This window comes from Hyperolius riggenbachi, chromosome 6, assembly GCF_040937935.1.
Source record: "Hyperolius riggenbachi isolate aHypRig1 chromosome 6, aHypRig1.pri, whole genome shotgun sequence".
Taxonomy (NCBI): domain Eukaryota; kingdom Metazoa; phylum Chordata; class Amphibia; order Anura; family Hyperoliidae; genus Hyperolius; species Hyperolius riggenbachi.
Window position 1 is genome coordinate 95,777,608 of NC_090651.1, and position 15,920 is coordinate 95,793,527.

The 15,920-nt window shown below is 42.0% G+C and overlaps 1 protein-coding gene across 3 annotated transcripts in view; it reads right to left on the reverse strand.

Moving 5' to 3' along the window:
• The window catches only part of CACNA1E (calcium voltage-gated channel subunit alpha1 E), a 396,969-nt gene that overhangs the window by 356,294 nt on the left and 24,755 nt on the right, over positions 1-15,920 (reverse strand). For all 3 annotated transcript variants that reach the window (XM_068239700.1, XM_068239701.1, XM_068239699.1), the window contains exon 2: positions 3,244-3,383. In XM_068239700.1, coding sequence (XP_068095801.1) covers positions 3,244-3,383 — 140 coding nt within the window. The remainder of the gene's footprint in view (positions 1-3,243; positions 3,384-15,920) is intronic.

Genomic DNA, 15,920 nt, shown 5'->3' on the forward strand with positions numbered 1-15,920 from the left:
ACAAAGCTCTGAACAAATGCCCATAAACACGGTACAGTATCTTCCAAGAACTCTCCTCCAACACGCAAATCACACAACACATAATTCCTCATCAAATCATGGCCACCTTTATGATAGAACTAGTGACCTTAGCCCATTTAAAAACGGGCTAGGTCTTTCTTTACTTCGCTGCCTGCCGCCTGCATGCATGCCGCGCGCACACACGCCGGCCCCTTCTGGGCCCACCCTCCCCCGGCTCTCGGAAGTGTCTCTGCGTCTGTCCCTGCACATGCGCAGTGCTAAAAAGCACTGACACACGGACGGACGCAGCGACACTTGCCTTTTATTAGGTAAGATGAATGAGTGAATAGCAAAAAGTTATTTTATGCTCTTGCTTGATTATTCAGTCAAAAGAAAATCAAAGTAAGATTCAAGGCTTAATCCACATCACCATGACAAATTCACGTCTGCAATAGGATCTCTAATTGCTAGGAATTGGTGATGAGGACCACAGAGGAACACCACTGACAATACTATAAATATTGTGACATGATTATGCACATACTCTAAATACACACAGTTAGTGAAATGATTATGCACATACTCTAAATACACAGAGTTGGTGACATGATTATGCACATGCTCCAAATACACACAGTTAGTGAAATGATTATGCACATACTCTAAATACACACAGTTAGTGACATGGTTATGCACATACTCTAAATACACAGAGTTGGTGACATGATTATGCACATGCTCCAAATACACACAGTTAGTGAAATGATTATGCACATACTCTAAATACACACAGTTAGTGACATGGTTATGCACATACTCTAAATACACAGAGTTGGTGACATGATTATGCACATGCTCCAAATACACAGCTAGTGACATGATTACGTACATACTCTGAATACACAGAGTTAGTGACATGATTACGCACATGCTCTAAATACACCGAGTTGGTGACATGATTACGCACATGCTCTTAATATACAGTTAGTGACATGATTACGTACATACTCTAAATAAACAGAATTGGTGACATGATTACGCACATGCTCTTAATACACAGTTAGTGACATGATTACATACTTACTCTAAATACACAGAATTAGTGACATGATTACGCACATGCTCTAAATACACAGTTAGTTAGATGATTACGCACATGCTCTAAATACACAGTTAGTGACATGATTATGCACATACTCTAAATACACAGAGTTAGTGACATGATTACGCACTCAGCAAACCACTGCAGAACGTATCAGAATTTACAGGTCTACCTCAGTTAATTAGAATATCAATTTATTTCAATAATTCAGTTAAAATATGAAACTCATATATTATATAGATTCATTACACACAGATATATTTTAGTGCATAATTATTTTAATTTTGCTAATTATGGGCTACAGGTAGTGAAAACCCAGAATAAAATATCTTAGAACATCACAGTATTTCAGACGACTAATTCATAGAATAATACAGAGATGTTGGCCTAGTGAAAAGTATGTTCATGCTCAATACCTTGCCGGGCATGATTCTGCATTAATTAGGGTTTCAATGTAGTGTGACATTGAAACGATCAGCCTGTGGCACTGGGCATAAATGCAAAGATTGCAGTGTAGATATTCAATTCAGCTTTAGTAATCATAGCATCAGTAATACCTAGTCTTGGTTGAATAGCTCCCTGATTGATTCACCGGCCAATCGATCAGGCTGGTGAATCTAAACACACATTATTTCCTGAATTGCTTTGATGTCAATGATGCCGATTTTAGCGATTACTAGCGAAGCCCCTTTACAAGCTAGAATCTCAATTTGCTAGGTATGTTAAGGAGAACATTGGGGAAAAGAGTAAAACATTTTTTTTCACAAAGACCATGTGGTTTTTGATAAAATCAACTTTGAAGTTACAAAAAAAGATTTTTTTTTTTAAATTGTGGTTAAATGACAGATAAAGGTTATTAAAGGATCCCTGGCAAATATAGGTATTATTGACATAAAAAAAAAAAAAAAATAAAAAGGACTTGGGGGGCTCCCATCCCAAGCCAACTTCTTGTCACCCCTGCTGGCTGGATGGGGAGCCCGGACCGCGTGGGGCTCCACACCCTGAGCTATACATGGTCCATGATACTTGGTGGGTTCCGGAAGAAAGGGTTGGAAAACCTCCCCCTCTCCCAGAGACCTTGTCCGATTCATGGACAAGGGGCTCTTCCCCACCTCAATTGACCAGGAGGAGGTTGGTATCTAGGACCTGTGGGGGGCTATGGTAGCATCTGGGGGATCCCCATATACCCGCCCACTTGGGGAAATGAGTATTGGAATACTTAAATACCCCTTACCCATTTCCACAAAAAGTTAAAAAACAAATAAAAGCACAACCAAAAAAGTATTTTAATATACTTAATTAACAATAAATACCTTTTATTAATGCTCCCATGCCAATACCCTTGGAACTTATCCCACATAAATATCCTCTGGAGATCCCAGATCAGCAATGAACAAGGGCAACACAGACTGTTTCACGCCACCGGCAGTTGCTATACTAAATACTCCTCAGAGAGGATGCCTATTAGTCTGTTAAGGGACTAATGGGGAGCCCCGGTGGCACTTTTAAAGATACTTTGGCAGGGCTTGCTATATGCACCTGTGACTACCGCTGGCACCCTCTGCTATCACCCCCGTCGCTGTGCACAGCAGCCACCCTGGCCAGCACCAGGGCACTAACAACACTCTGACACCTACCCCCTCTGCATCACTTAAAAACCCTACACTACCCACCAAGGATGCTGGCAATATCCGCCGCTCACTTCCAAAATTCCACGCAGATCAGTAAGGGAACCCTAGCAAAGCATCTTTGAGTTTGCTACTGGGGTTTCCTGTTGGTTTATGCACTGACCAATAGGAACCCTTAAAATGGAACACAATGTTAGGTGTTTTCAAAAATGTATCAACATATTGCTCCTACATAACATTCCCCACTTCTCATTTTTCCATCACACAGTGTCAGTGGATCATCTGTAACAAATCTGATATTCCATCCTGCTATTTTTGCTTTTTTAAGAGTACTGGAAATGTATTCATGTCTGGCATTTGAACAGACAAGATAAAGCAAATGGCATTACTTTAGTTTTGACTTTGCACATAAATAAATATTTTACTACTGAGGGTATACAAATGACAAGAGCATCACTTACCCATTGCAAGAAGTTGTAGCTAAAGATAAATAGTTAAGTGTCAGACACTCACCCGCTAAGCACTACTATAAAGTCCATGACATTCCAGCCATTACGGAGGTAAGATCCTTTATGAAAAACCAATCCTAGGGCAACAATCTTAATTCCAGCTTCAAAGCAAAATATCCCTATGAAATACGGCTCTGTCTTTTCCTGCAGGCACAAAGGAGACACAGAAAACAGAGATAAACGTTAGTAAGAGTAGAATATATAAACAAGCATTATATCATTAGATCTGCCACATCTGAACTGGGACCAGCATCAGATTTAGGCAGCCCAAGTCATTTTTAGGTAACCAGATCATCTACTCAGGGAACTGGCACAGATCCCTACATATCAAACAGAAGTTCCAATATTACAGGTACCATAAGGCTGCTCTCTTAAAGTGGACGCAAATTAAAAATACAAGATTTCAGAAATAAAATCTATTTTCTAAATTATAATAATAAATAGCAGCCTTTTTTCAGCTGCATGATGACATATATAAAATATTTTACATTTATTGGAGGAACCCCTCCCTTCCTTTCAAATTGTTGGGATTTCTCCGGCAAACTGGTGTAGTAGGTGGTGTCCGGCAATGGAGGAATTGCTAATGGCTGCCACCTGTGTAACCCTAGCTATGAAAAGAGGAGGGTGAAAAGCAGGCACTGAAATGCTCATAGGTTTGAAGGAGTGTGTATTTATCTTTGTATGTGTCAGAGTGGTGCAACTAAATATTTTTAATTAAAACAATGTTTGGTTTGGGTCCGCTTTAAAGAGAAACCGTAACCAAGAATTGAACTTCATCCCAATCAGTAGATGATACCCCCTTTCCCATGAGAAATTGTTCCTTTTCTCAAACGAATCATCATGGGGCTCTGTATGGCTGATTTTTTGTTGAAACCCCTCCCACAGCGTGAGGTCAGCGCCTCACAGCACTGAGGTACTGATATCACACTGTGGGAGCATTGTTGCATTGTGGGAAATAACAGCTGTATCCAACTGCCAAAAAAGTAAGCATCATCTCCTTCCAATGACATCACCTGCCAGCAGTAAAAATGTCACCATGTGATAAATGTCTGAATGTAAATCAGGGAGAGGAAATATTTTACAATGAGCAAACTGACTACATAATTATTGTAAAAATTAAGCACTTTTTTATTACAATATTTTCGCTGGAGTTCCTCTTTTAGTTCTCCGGGAATGACAGTTAAACCTGCACACAGTGACCATCAGAATCATATTTTATTTGGCCAAGTAAATTTACACTTATGAGGAGGAATATGAATTTTCAGCTGCTTAAAGGGGCACTATGGCGAAAATTGTAAAATTTAAAATATGTGCAAACATACATAAATAAGAAGTACGTTTTTTCCAGAGTAAAATGAGCCATACATTTATTTTCTCCTATGTTGCTGTCACTTACAGTAGGTAGTAGAAATCTGACAGAAGCGACATCTTCATGGGGGATTCTCAGGGATTTATTTTCAAACGCACTTAGTGAATGGCAGTTGCTCTGTCCAACTGCCAAAAAACTGTAGCGAGCAGGGAAGCTGGCCAGCATCATTGTTTAAATCCTTTTTAGAGAGTGGCCTCGATTCATCAAACAGTTTGCGGTAAAAATTTGCTGTTCGTTAATTTACCACATGCGATAGATAACGATTAATAATTAATTAGTGTTATTCAGCTATTTTTTTTAGTTGTCGGCAGTTGTTCGTTAAAAGATCACTAGTGTTCGGTAATGATGCGGTAAGCGTGCGGGAAATATCGACTCTAGCGATCTTTTAGAGAATACAAGCCATTTTCAAAGTGCATTGTGGGTAAGGAAGGTGCATTGTGGGTAATTAAAAGAGAACCTGAACTGAAAATGAAAAGTGAAAACACTTCATCAAAAAAATGGCCATTAGCCCATAACAGCTTCCTGGTCAGCACAATGTTAAACTGTAATATTGCCCACTTGAGCCATAGGGAAACATGGACATTACCTTGCACATTCAGTTGTAACTGACGGCAGCTGATATATAACTGACAGCAACTGGTATATTTCAGTTCTGACAATCTTGTCAGAACTGGAAAGGATCACTGTAAGAAGAAAATGGTGAGTTTCTGAGAGAAACTGATGGCGAGGTAAGGATGTAATATTCATTTGCAGCTACATCATGTGTTTATTTTAAATAATGTTACTCAGTTCAGGTTCCTGTTAAATACACCGACAGCAGAAACATAAATAACGACAGGGCAGTGCAGGCGATATTGCACTCGGAATTTACCACCCTGACACGCCCCCTTTCTGCTTCTTGAATACTAGTTTCGGAACATTTACCGCATAATTAACGCCAGAACACCGCACGCCGACATGCGATGTCATTCATGATTACTAACATCCGCTACATGCTTGCACTAAATTATTAATTAAAGCGTTCGGTAACACTTCATGAATCGAGGCCATTATCTTTATATAGAATAAAAGCCTTGCTGAGAATCGCCTGTCGCTTCTGTCAGGTTTCTACTACCTACTGTAAGTCACAGCAACATAGATGTAATTTATGGCTCATCTTACTCTGGAAAAAACATACTTTGTCTCTGTTTGCACATATTTTAAATTTTTTTGCCATTTAACCATTTGCCGGCAAACTAACGTATTAAAACGTCATGCTTTTGCCTGTTAATGGCAACATGACGTTTTAATACGTCGCGCATTCCCGCCTCCGCTTTGCACGTGTTCGCGCCGCTACCGCCGCCGTTTCCTTCGGGTTCCCGTGCTGGGTGATTGGGGTGAATGGACGCAACCGCGAACAGCAGCCACCTCCATTCACAAAAACAGGAAACTGTAACAATTTAATAAAGTGTAAAAAAAAAAAAGTGATCACTTTCTATACGGGAGAGTGTTCACTAGCGCCATCTTGTGGCTAAAAAGTATATTACAGGTACAAAGTACATACATACACAATTACAAACACACTATTAATAAAATTGATGAAATTACACTTCCAACCCTCCCCCTCACTTCCCCCCCCCCTCCAAAAACCACTTGTAAAAAAAAAATCAGCTTCAAATAAATAAATAAATAGTTGCCTTTTTTTAATCTATGTTTTATGGGGGGAAATTAATTTTAATTTATTATATAGGGGCTTGAAATTATGGCCAGAAGAAAAAAAAACAGAACAGAAAAGTAACACCTATATTTCAAAATAATATATTGTCGCCATACATTGTGATAGGGACATAATTTAAACGGTTTAATAATCGGGACAACTGGGCAAATAAAATATATTTCTTTTATCCACAGGAGAATGTTTAATTTTAAAAGTATAATGGCTGAAAACTGAGAAATAATGATTTTTTTCTCATTTTTATTGTTTTTTCCCATTAAAACGCATTTATAATAAAAAAATTCTCAGCAAAATGTACTACCCACAGAAAGCCTAATTGGTGGTGAAAAAAACGAGGTATAAATCATTTTCTTGTGATAAGTAGTAATAAAGTTATTAGGGAATAAAAGGGAGGAGGCACTGACAAGTGAAAATTGCTCTGGTCCGTTAGAGTAAAAACTCTTGGGGGTGAACTGGTTAAAGGGATACTGTAGGGGGGTCGGGGGAAAATGTAAGTGTAGTGTAAGTGGACAGCGCTACAGGAAGTGACGTCAGTGGAGCGCACGTTGGAACGCGGAAAAGGTGAGTGATCCCCGCCCGTGCCTCTTACAATAGCAGCGGCAACTTAACTCTCTAAAGCTGGAGGGGAGCGGAGGACGGGAGACCCCGCCGCTATGCCAATACCCCCTTCCTGCCCGCTATCCCCTCCAGCTCGGCGGCCCCTTACACCCACGGCTTGGGGGGGGGGGGAGGCGGCGGCGATTTCTTCAAAGTTTGCCTCAGGTGGCAAAAAGTCTAGGGCCGGGCCTGACAAAGTGAGGTTGTATTTACTGATGTGACAAAAAAGTAAAACTGCCCCACTGTGCACTGTGGTAGGCTGAACTTTTAGGCTGCTTCAGGTGGTATATCCAGTACTGAGCTTTGATCATGGAAGTGGTGTTATTTTCCCGTTTTAGATTGCTGGAGATTATGGATCTAAGGAATCTGAGTCACTCTACCTGGGTATCAGGTGATCCAATTATGATTAACCACTTTCCCCACCACTACAGTATATCTACGTCAGCTGTGGCACCCTCCAAGCCACAGCGACGTAGATATACTGACCTGCTTGCAGCGCTTTTGTGCAGGAACAGGTGCGCTTCAGAGCGCACCCCCCGGCACTGTCAGCTGCCTTACTAATTGGCAAAAGGGAACATATTCCCTTGTAGCCAATTAGTGACCCCCCCCCGCGGATGAATGATCACCGCTGTAGCAAACAGCGTGATCATCCATCTCTCCCCCTCCGTGGTCGGAATGTTAAAAAATGCCCCTGCAAGATGAATATCTTACCTGAACTGGTTCCTGCGATCATCCTGAAGCTCCGGCCTCCATGCACCGCTCTTCACTCAGCCCTGTGACGCTGAATATCCGGGTCCCGGCTTGATGACGTCATCAAGCCGGGACCCGGTGTTCGGTATCACAGGGCTGAGTCGAAGTGCGGTGAATGGAGGCTGGAGCTGCAAGATGATCGCAGGAACCAGTTCAGGTGAGATATTCATCTTGCAGGGGCTTTTTTTTAACGATCTGGCCGGGGGGGCATAGTGGTAAGGGGGGGAGCACATCTGGCTGCCTATAAGAGGGTGGGGGTTCCAAATCTGAAGTGGGGGGGGGGGTTGAAATTATTATTGGGGCCCATCAGGGTAATGGGGTGGGGGATTTCATAATGGGGGGCACATCTGATGGTCCTGAGGGACATAACTTAATGCTGGGGGCACATATGCAATAATGGGGCGGGGGCGCTAATCCTGGGGGAACATCTGGCTATGCTGGGGAGCACTGATCCTGGGGACACATCTGGCTATAATGAGGGGGGCTTTATTGGGATACGCAGCTGTATATATAAATGTGGGGGGTCGCAAATGCGGGGACATATCTGGCTATAATGGAGACTGATATTGGGGAGCACATCTGGCTATACTGGGGGAGTCTGATACTGGGCACACATCTGGCTATCTAACCTTGGGGGACTTAATACTGATGGCATGTCTTTTACCTACTGTAGCACTTTGTATTTTTTACTAGAATTGAAGAAAACCTGAGAAATAATGCAATTTTAACGGTTTTCACTCTTTTTTCCCGCTAAAATGCACAGAAAAAAAAATTCTCGGGACAAAATATCCCCCAATGAAAGTCTAGTTTATCCTGAAAAAATGATATATAGATAATTTAAGTGGCACGAGTACAGATGAAGTTATTGCTGATTAAAAAGGGACACCGCTAAAGTGTCAAAACTGCTCTGGTCAATAAGGGGAAAACAAGGTCTGGATGCGAAGTGGTTAAAGGGAATCTGAAGAGAAAATAAACTAATAAACTAATGATTTGTATGTGTAGTGCAGCTAAAAAATAGAACATTAGTAGCAAAGAACAGAGTCTCATATTATTTCCAGTACAGGAAGAGTTAAGAAACATCAGTTATCTATGCAACAGAGCTTCTCTGAGCTCTCTGACCAAGCTTGGATGGGTACAGTGCTGTTTTCTGAAGCACTTATCTCAACCTGTCTCTCACTGTTTCTTGTTGGTTTAAGGTTTTACTGCAGGAAAGTTCAAAGGGTTATTAGCTCTGCTATTTCATAGTTTAAAATACAGAGTGTAGTTTGTAAACTGCAAATATTATAGATTGGCGCAATGTTATAAAAATAAAGCTATATGACTAAAAATAAAAATATGAGACTCTTTTATCTGCTACTAATGTTCTCTGAATTTTCTGTACGACACATACAATTCATTATACCATACGTTTTTTTTTCGCTTTAGTGTCACCTGAATTAACTTTTCTCCCACATTTTCTCACAATAAATGTTTCCTCACCGTATCAATAAATCATCTTTTTGGCCCCCAGGAAGCAAAAATGTTCTAAAGAGAAGTTGTTCAAAATGTATTACTTTTCTTGTACACTTTGAAGTATATTTTAGCTGCTTGTTCCTGAAAACAGAAGAGTGCAAAGGTAGGTTGGCACTAGATGCATAGACAGGCAGATCCAGGGGGTAGCAGGTGGACAATCCGTGCCTCCGGATCAGCAGACAGCAATATGACCAGTAAAAAGAAAAGTTAGGTATCTGGGCAACCTCTGAAGAAGCAGGTGTTCCTGCGAAACGGCTGTCAGGCCGACTGTACATATCGTTATCTGGAATTCCAGGTGGATGTAATAAAAGGTGTGATTTAAGCATTACTGCTGGCTGGTGCCCGGATACCTAACTTTTCTTTTTACTGGTCATATTGTTCCTGAAAACATATTCATAGACACAATGAAAAAAAACATCTTCTGTGAGAAAATTCAGGAGAATATCTTATCGAATCATGGCCATTAACTTTAAAGAGAACCTGCAGCAAGTACATTTTTTTAAAATAAACACATGACGTAGCTGCATATGAATATTACATCCTTACCTCACCGTCAGTTCCTCTCAGAGCCTCATTTTCTTCTTACAGTGATCCATTCCAGTTCTGACAATATTTTGTCAGAACTGAAATATACCAGTTGCTGTCAGTTGTATATCAGCAGCTGTCAGTTACAACTGAATGTGCAAGGTAATGTCCATGTTCCCCTATGGCTCAAGTGGGTGGTATAACAGTTTAACAGTGTGCTGACCAGGAAGCTGTTATAAGGTAATGGCCATTTTTAAAATGGTGGACAGAAAATTTCATTGATCACAGTGGACAAATGGGATGCAGGAGAGGAAAACGAGATTGAGTAGACTACACAGGAGGTAAGTATGACCTGTGTATGGTTGTTTTGACTTTTTTATTTTCAGTTCAGGCTCTCTTTAAATTAAGTTGATGGAAGTTTCAGTGCATGGAAGATTACTTTTTACTATAGTGTGGGGCTACATTATAATGTTGTTTATTCCAGCTAGAAGTAGATGTAAAGTGGTTTTCCATCTTTGGCTATGGAGCCAACAGGCCTCACGTTTGAGCAGAGTAGACTTCAATGTGGATACAAAATCCAGATTAATTCAAAGTTTCCTACCACAGCAGCCAAGCCATATGGGAAAACAGATGGAATGAGTCATTCTGATTTCATATTGGTTAATATGGCTTTTCTAGGTGTACCTTTAGTAAAGTAAATGGAAACTGCGGGATCCTTTCACTTAGTTAATTGCTTGGCTCATCTGCAATTCCAATACTGGTCTGGAAAGCTAACATTGTGTATTTAGCTGCATAAAATTTGAGGTCAAATCAGCTGTTTTGAAGATCCACCTAACATACTGGTATTAGAAATCTTATAACTGTGTCAGGCTGACTCTCCTTTAAAGCTGATGTGTGGTTTTGTTATTGTGGAATAAAGATGAATACCAAGATGAAAAAATTGCTTATATTTCCTGTTTTGGTAGCTTTTATTGAAGAAATTGATAAAGACACAGGGAGACTCTTAAAGTGTAACTGTCGGGCTTAAAATAAAAAATCAAGTATTTATTTTTATCTGGTAAACAAGTAATAAGGATGCTAACCAGGCAATCCAAACGTTAAAATCACCATTACTTTTCTTGTTGATAAATGATCATTCCCCAGTTTACCTGACTCTTATTTGGTACACACAAAATTTGGTGCACAAAAAGGAAGTTGCAGAGCGTGCTGGGTTGTCCTTTCTTGCTTCTCTGGTTCTCTCTGATTGGCCAATATTTCTCATGCTGATACAAAGCACTTTCTATAGTGAAGGGCAGGCAATGCATACACAATCAGGCCGAGGAGAGTAAGGGAGGAAATTACATCAGGATTGGCTTCAAAAGAGCCACACTTAAAATGGGAACCGCTAAGAAGGATTTTCTCTTTTTTTATTGTAGAGAAATCACTAAAATCAACAGTGCAATACATACTGTATGTTATGTAAGTAGAGGATGTATTTATCTACTTATATATGTGTTTTTTGTTTCTGAGATAGTATGGATGACAGCTCCTCTTTAAGGTGCCTACACACCATACCATTTTTTTAAACCTGTTTTCAATTCAAGTATTACAATTATTTTTTCTGATTGATTGTAACATTTGAAAAATCTGACCAATGTATCACAGGTGTAAAATTTTTCTCCAATTATGAAAAAGATGATTGAAAACTGAGAAAATTGCTCGGGTGTATTTATTAAGAAATCAACCCGTCCCTACACCATTCAATTTTCATAAAAATTGATCAGAAAAATTCTCGTGATCGACTTTTATCAGAAGAAAAAGGGAAATCCAATTGGATTTCTTGCTCAAATAAGAAAAAAAGCTCTCGATTTTTTGGGAAACCTGATCATTTTGATCGAATTGACGTAAAATTGGATCATTTTATTGTATCGTGTGCTGCCACCTTTATTGTCACTGAGGTACATATAAAAGAGCCACTGTGATCCCACAAAAATGGCTGTGCGCTGATTGCTCCCATGCGTATTTGGAAGATTTTCCCAATTTATATCTGCTTAAAGGTGGCTTAAAGGTCATGTTTACCGATATTTCTCTATGACCTGACCTTGCACTACTCTCACACAGATCCCGCTGGAGGTGCCAAATCTTATCCCTCCTCCCCCCGGTGGTGCCTAACCCTTAACTCCCCCTGGTGGGCACCTAAACTTAACAGGTAGTACATTGGATCCCCTAACTGACTGAGGTGTTCAAAGTCTATGCAGAATAAAAGTTTACCTAAACAATCTATTAAAGTGATGTTCATTCTGTGCAAACCTTGTAGATTCACAGTGTAGAGTATGCTGTCATCTTAATTGGCACTGCTATGTGACACTGAGCCAGTTCTGTATGAATAATTAAACTTCAGGTAAATAGCACATGTCTGCATAAGTCCCATATGGATTTTATTTAGTCAGTATTGTAATCTGTAAGAACATTTCCTATGTACATTGCAAGTGTTAATGTACTTATGCTAAGATTTATGCAACAAGAGACAAAGATCCGGGCACCATCAGTGTTGCAAAGATTCCACTTGTTTATTTCATCCCCACCAGCCAGAAATCACAGAAAGGCTAGGTCTGACAGCCGTTTCGCAAGCCTACCTCCCACTTCCTCAGAGAGGCTGGAATCTTTGCAACACTGCTGGTGTCCGGATTTTTATCTCTTGCTGCATAAAACGTATTGCTGTTTACTGGAGGCACAGTGAGTGTACCACTTAACCCTGCCAGCTTTACGTCTAGTGCTGATCACAACTCTCTTTACCCTGTACTTATGCTAAGAGGTGGCTAAGGCAGGGGCGTAACAATAGACCCTGCAAGGCATTCATCCGCAGGGGGGCCCAGAAGCCACAGGGGGCCCTGTCCTGAGAGACTGATAACTAAAGGCAAGAAGAGGAAAAACTTTCTGCTCTCTGCACAATTGTTCTAATGACTGCATCTGCTCAGTCACTGATAACGAATCATACAAAGTTTTGTAGTCAAAGATTTGTTGACAGTCCCTAATCAGTGTGCAGGGGGAAGGGGCCCCATCCAAAGTTTTGCAGGGGGGTCAAGTGATTTCTGGGCTAAGTGATCACTTTCCACTTTCCACACACTGGGTTGTATATTTACCAAGAGCTGGGCACAGTACTTTTACCAGAACTACCTTTGGTGGTGAGTTAGCGTGAGTTGTACAATTAGTGCAACCCACATTACCTAACGTGAATGTTACCAGGGTAGCTCACAGTAACCAATAACATTTGTATTACCTACAGTGCTCTCTGTGCACGGAAGTTTTACCAGTTTTTGGTGACTACACCCCACTGAAGGCTGAAGGCTGTTTTACTACCCAGAAGATTTTAGCTTCTTGTAACTGCACTCCTCTTCTGAATTCAGAGTACCATTCCCTTGTTATTGTCACTAGTTTATTAAGGCTCTTTTGACAGTGGTGTGTCCACCACCTGTCATCAGCTGCTATGGATCTGCCAGATGCCTGCACTTGATTTGGCACAGGAGGCAAAAACCCGAGCAGTTGACATCTACCCGCTAGACTTTCCATGAGCTGCTTTTAACTGCGCTGTACGTTAACAGCTGACACATGTGGATGCAAACACTACCATATAGTCACATTACATTGTTCTCTGGCAAGTGAGCAGTAGAACCATGCAGCAATCATGCAGTTCATTCGCTGGTGTGAATTAAACAGCAAAGAGAGAGGCCAGCGCATGTTTATAATTAGTCCTAAAGTCTCATCCCCCACTTTACGTGCTGCTGTGCGCATTCCAGTAACAAGTACAGTGCCTGGCTGGTACACAAACAGATCATAAGTGCAATAATATTGCACTGTCTGATGTTCCTACTTCAGCAATGCTGATGCATACATTTTTGTCTGCAACACAGCGTTGTCCCATTCACTGTTACTGAATATAAACTTTAAGTACACTGCCTGCACACTTTAGGTTTAATGGGGTTTAGTGAATATCCCCCAATTTGTGAGAAAGTGCCAGTCAACAGATAAATAATTCAGCATACTTGGTTTAGTGATCTTATGCTGGGAATACACGGTTCGTTTTGAACCATCTATCGAGCCGCTCGAAAGATTGCGGCGCATCCCCGCTTGTCCCCGCGGGTACCGTTAAATTGAGCCGCTGATGGCTCAATTGATAATTTCCGACCTGTCCGATACCCCGCCGGATCGATTCCCTGCTCGATACCGCGGGCAGTACAATGGTCAAAAACGAAAAGAAGATAAGAAGCCGCCCGCGGGGACGAGCGGGAATCGATCCGGCGGGGGTATCGGACAGGTCGGAAATTATCAATTGAGCCATCAGCGGCTCAATTTAATGGTTCAAAACAAACCGTGTATTCCCAGCATTAGCTTTGTATTGAGATAATGACATGCCACTGCCATTGTTTACATTAACAAATGACTAGTCACTAGCTCACACTTAACTCACTGTCTGCTGAGGTGCTGATAAAATTTGCACAGCCATCATAAGGAGTGTACAGAGACAATTTCCAGTTAGAGAGAAAAGCTGATATTGGGTATACACTTGAAAGAAAAGGTAACAGATCCAGATTTACCGGATATTCATGTAATTTACCATCTTCCCAGAATGCATCACTGAATATTAAAGTTGACTTGAACTCTTGGACAGGACAGAAGGAAAAGCTAGACAAATGCACCCTGTGTGTATTTAGAGAATTTAGCCTGTAATTCCCCCTCATCTATGACTAATCACAACTGTAATTTGATTTCTCAGCTGTGTTTGCTGGCTGCCTCGGCAAAGCAGCTAATTTGTAAACACAGTATCTTAACCCTATGTCCAGGCTCGGACTGAGCCACCGAACCACCGATTTTTACATCGGGGGGCCCCGGCCGCCCCTGCCTCCTGGGGGCCCCAGTGCTGATAAGGACTGGGGCACAGAGCAGGAAGGGGGGTAAAGCGGACACAGAGCGGCGGGGAGGGGGGGGAAGCCTCCCCCCTCGCTCACCTAGGGCCCCCTTCCGCATTTTCCCCCCCTTCAGAATTGCAGCCAGCCAGGTCTGGTCTGGTCTTCTGGACTGACACTGTCCAATCATGCTCTTGCAATACTTCCTGTGAGAGCGTGATTGGACAGTGCAGTGCAGGAGATGGAGACCAGACCAGCAGCGGCACGCAGAGCTCTTCTCTCGGTGATTTCCGCTCGCTGCCACTGCTGGCTGCAATTTTGGAGGGGGGAGCGTGGAAGGGGGGCCCTAGGTGAGGGAGGGGGGAGGCTTCCCCCCCTCCTTGTCGCTCTGTGCCCACTGCCCCCCCTTCCAGCATGGGGGCACTGACTGAGACCTGCCTACCTAACTGGGGAGGAGCGCAGAAGGGGGGCCCTAGGTTAGGGAGGGAGGCTTCCCCCCTCCCCACCGCTCTGTGCCCACTGCCCCCCCCTTCCAGCATGGTGGCCCCCACTAACTGGGGGACCTGCCTACCTAAACTGGGGACGCCTATAGACCTGGGTATATCTATACTGGGGACACCTATGTACCTGCCTACCTAAACTGGGAAATCTGCTGGCTGCCGCCAATCTGATTGCATTTTGTGAGGATATCTGCTGCCAATCTGATTGCATTTTGTGGGGAAATCTGCCACCAATCTGAATGCATTTTGTGGGGAAATCTGCCGCCAATCTGATTGCATTTTGTGGGGAAATCTGCCGCCAATCTGAATGCATTTGTGGGGAAATTTGCCGCCAATCTGATTGCATTTTGTGGAAAAAACTGCTGGCAATCTGAATGCATTTGTGGGGAAATTTGCCGCCAATCTGAATGCATTTTGTGGGGAAATCTGCCGCCAATCTGATTGCATTTTGTGGGGAAAATCTGCCGCCAATCTGATTGCATGTTGTGGGGAAATCTGCTGCCAATCTGATTGCATTTTGTGGGGAAATCTGCCACCAATCTGAATGCATTTTGTGGGGAAATCTGCCGCTAATTTGATTGCATTTTGTGGGGAAATCTGCCACCAATCTGAATGCATTTTGTGGAGAAATCTGCCGCCAATCTGAATGCATTTTAAGGGGAAATCTGTCGCCAATCTAATTGCATTTGTGGGGAAATCTGCCACCAATCTGATTGCATTTTGTGGGGAAATCTGATTGCATTTTGTGGAGAAATCTGCCGCCAATCTGAAAGCATTTTGTGGAGAAATCTGCCGCCAATCTGAAAGCATTTTGTGGAGAAACCTGCCGCC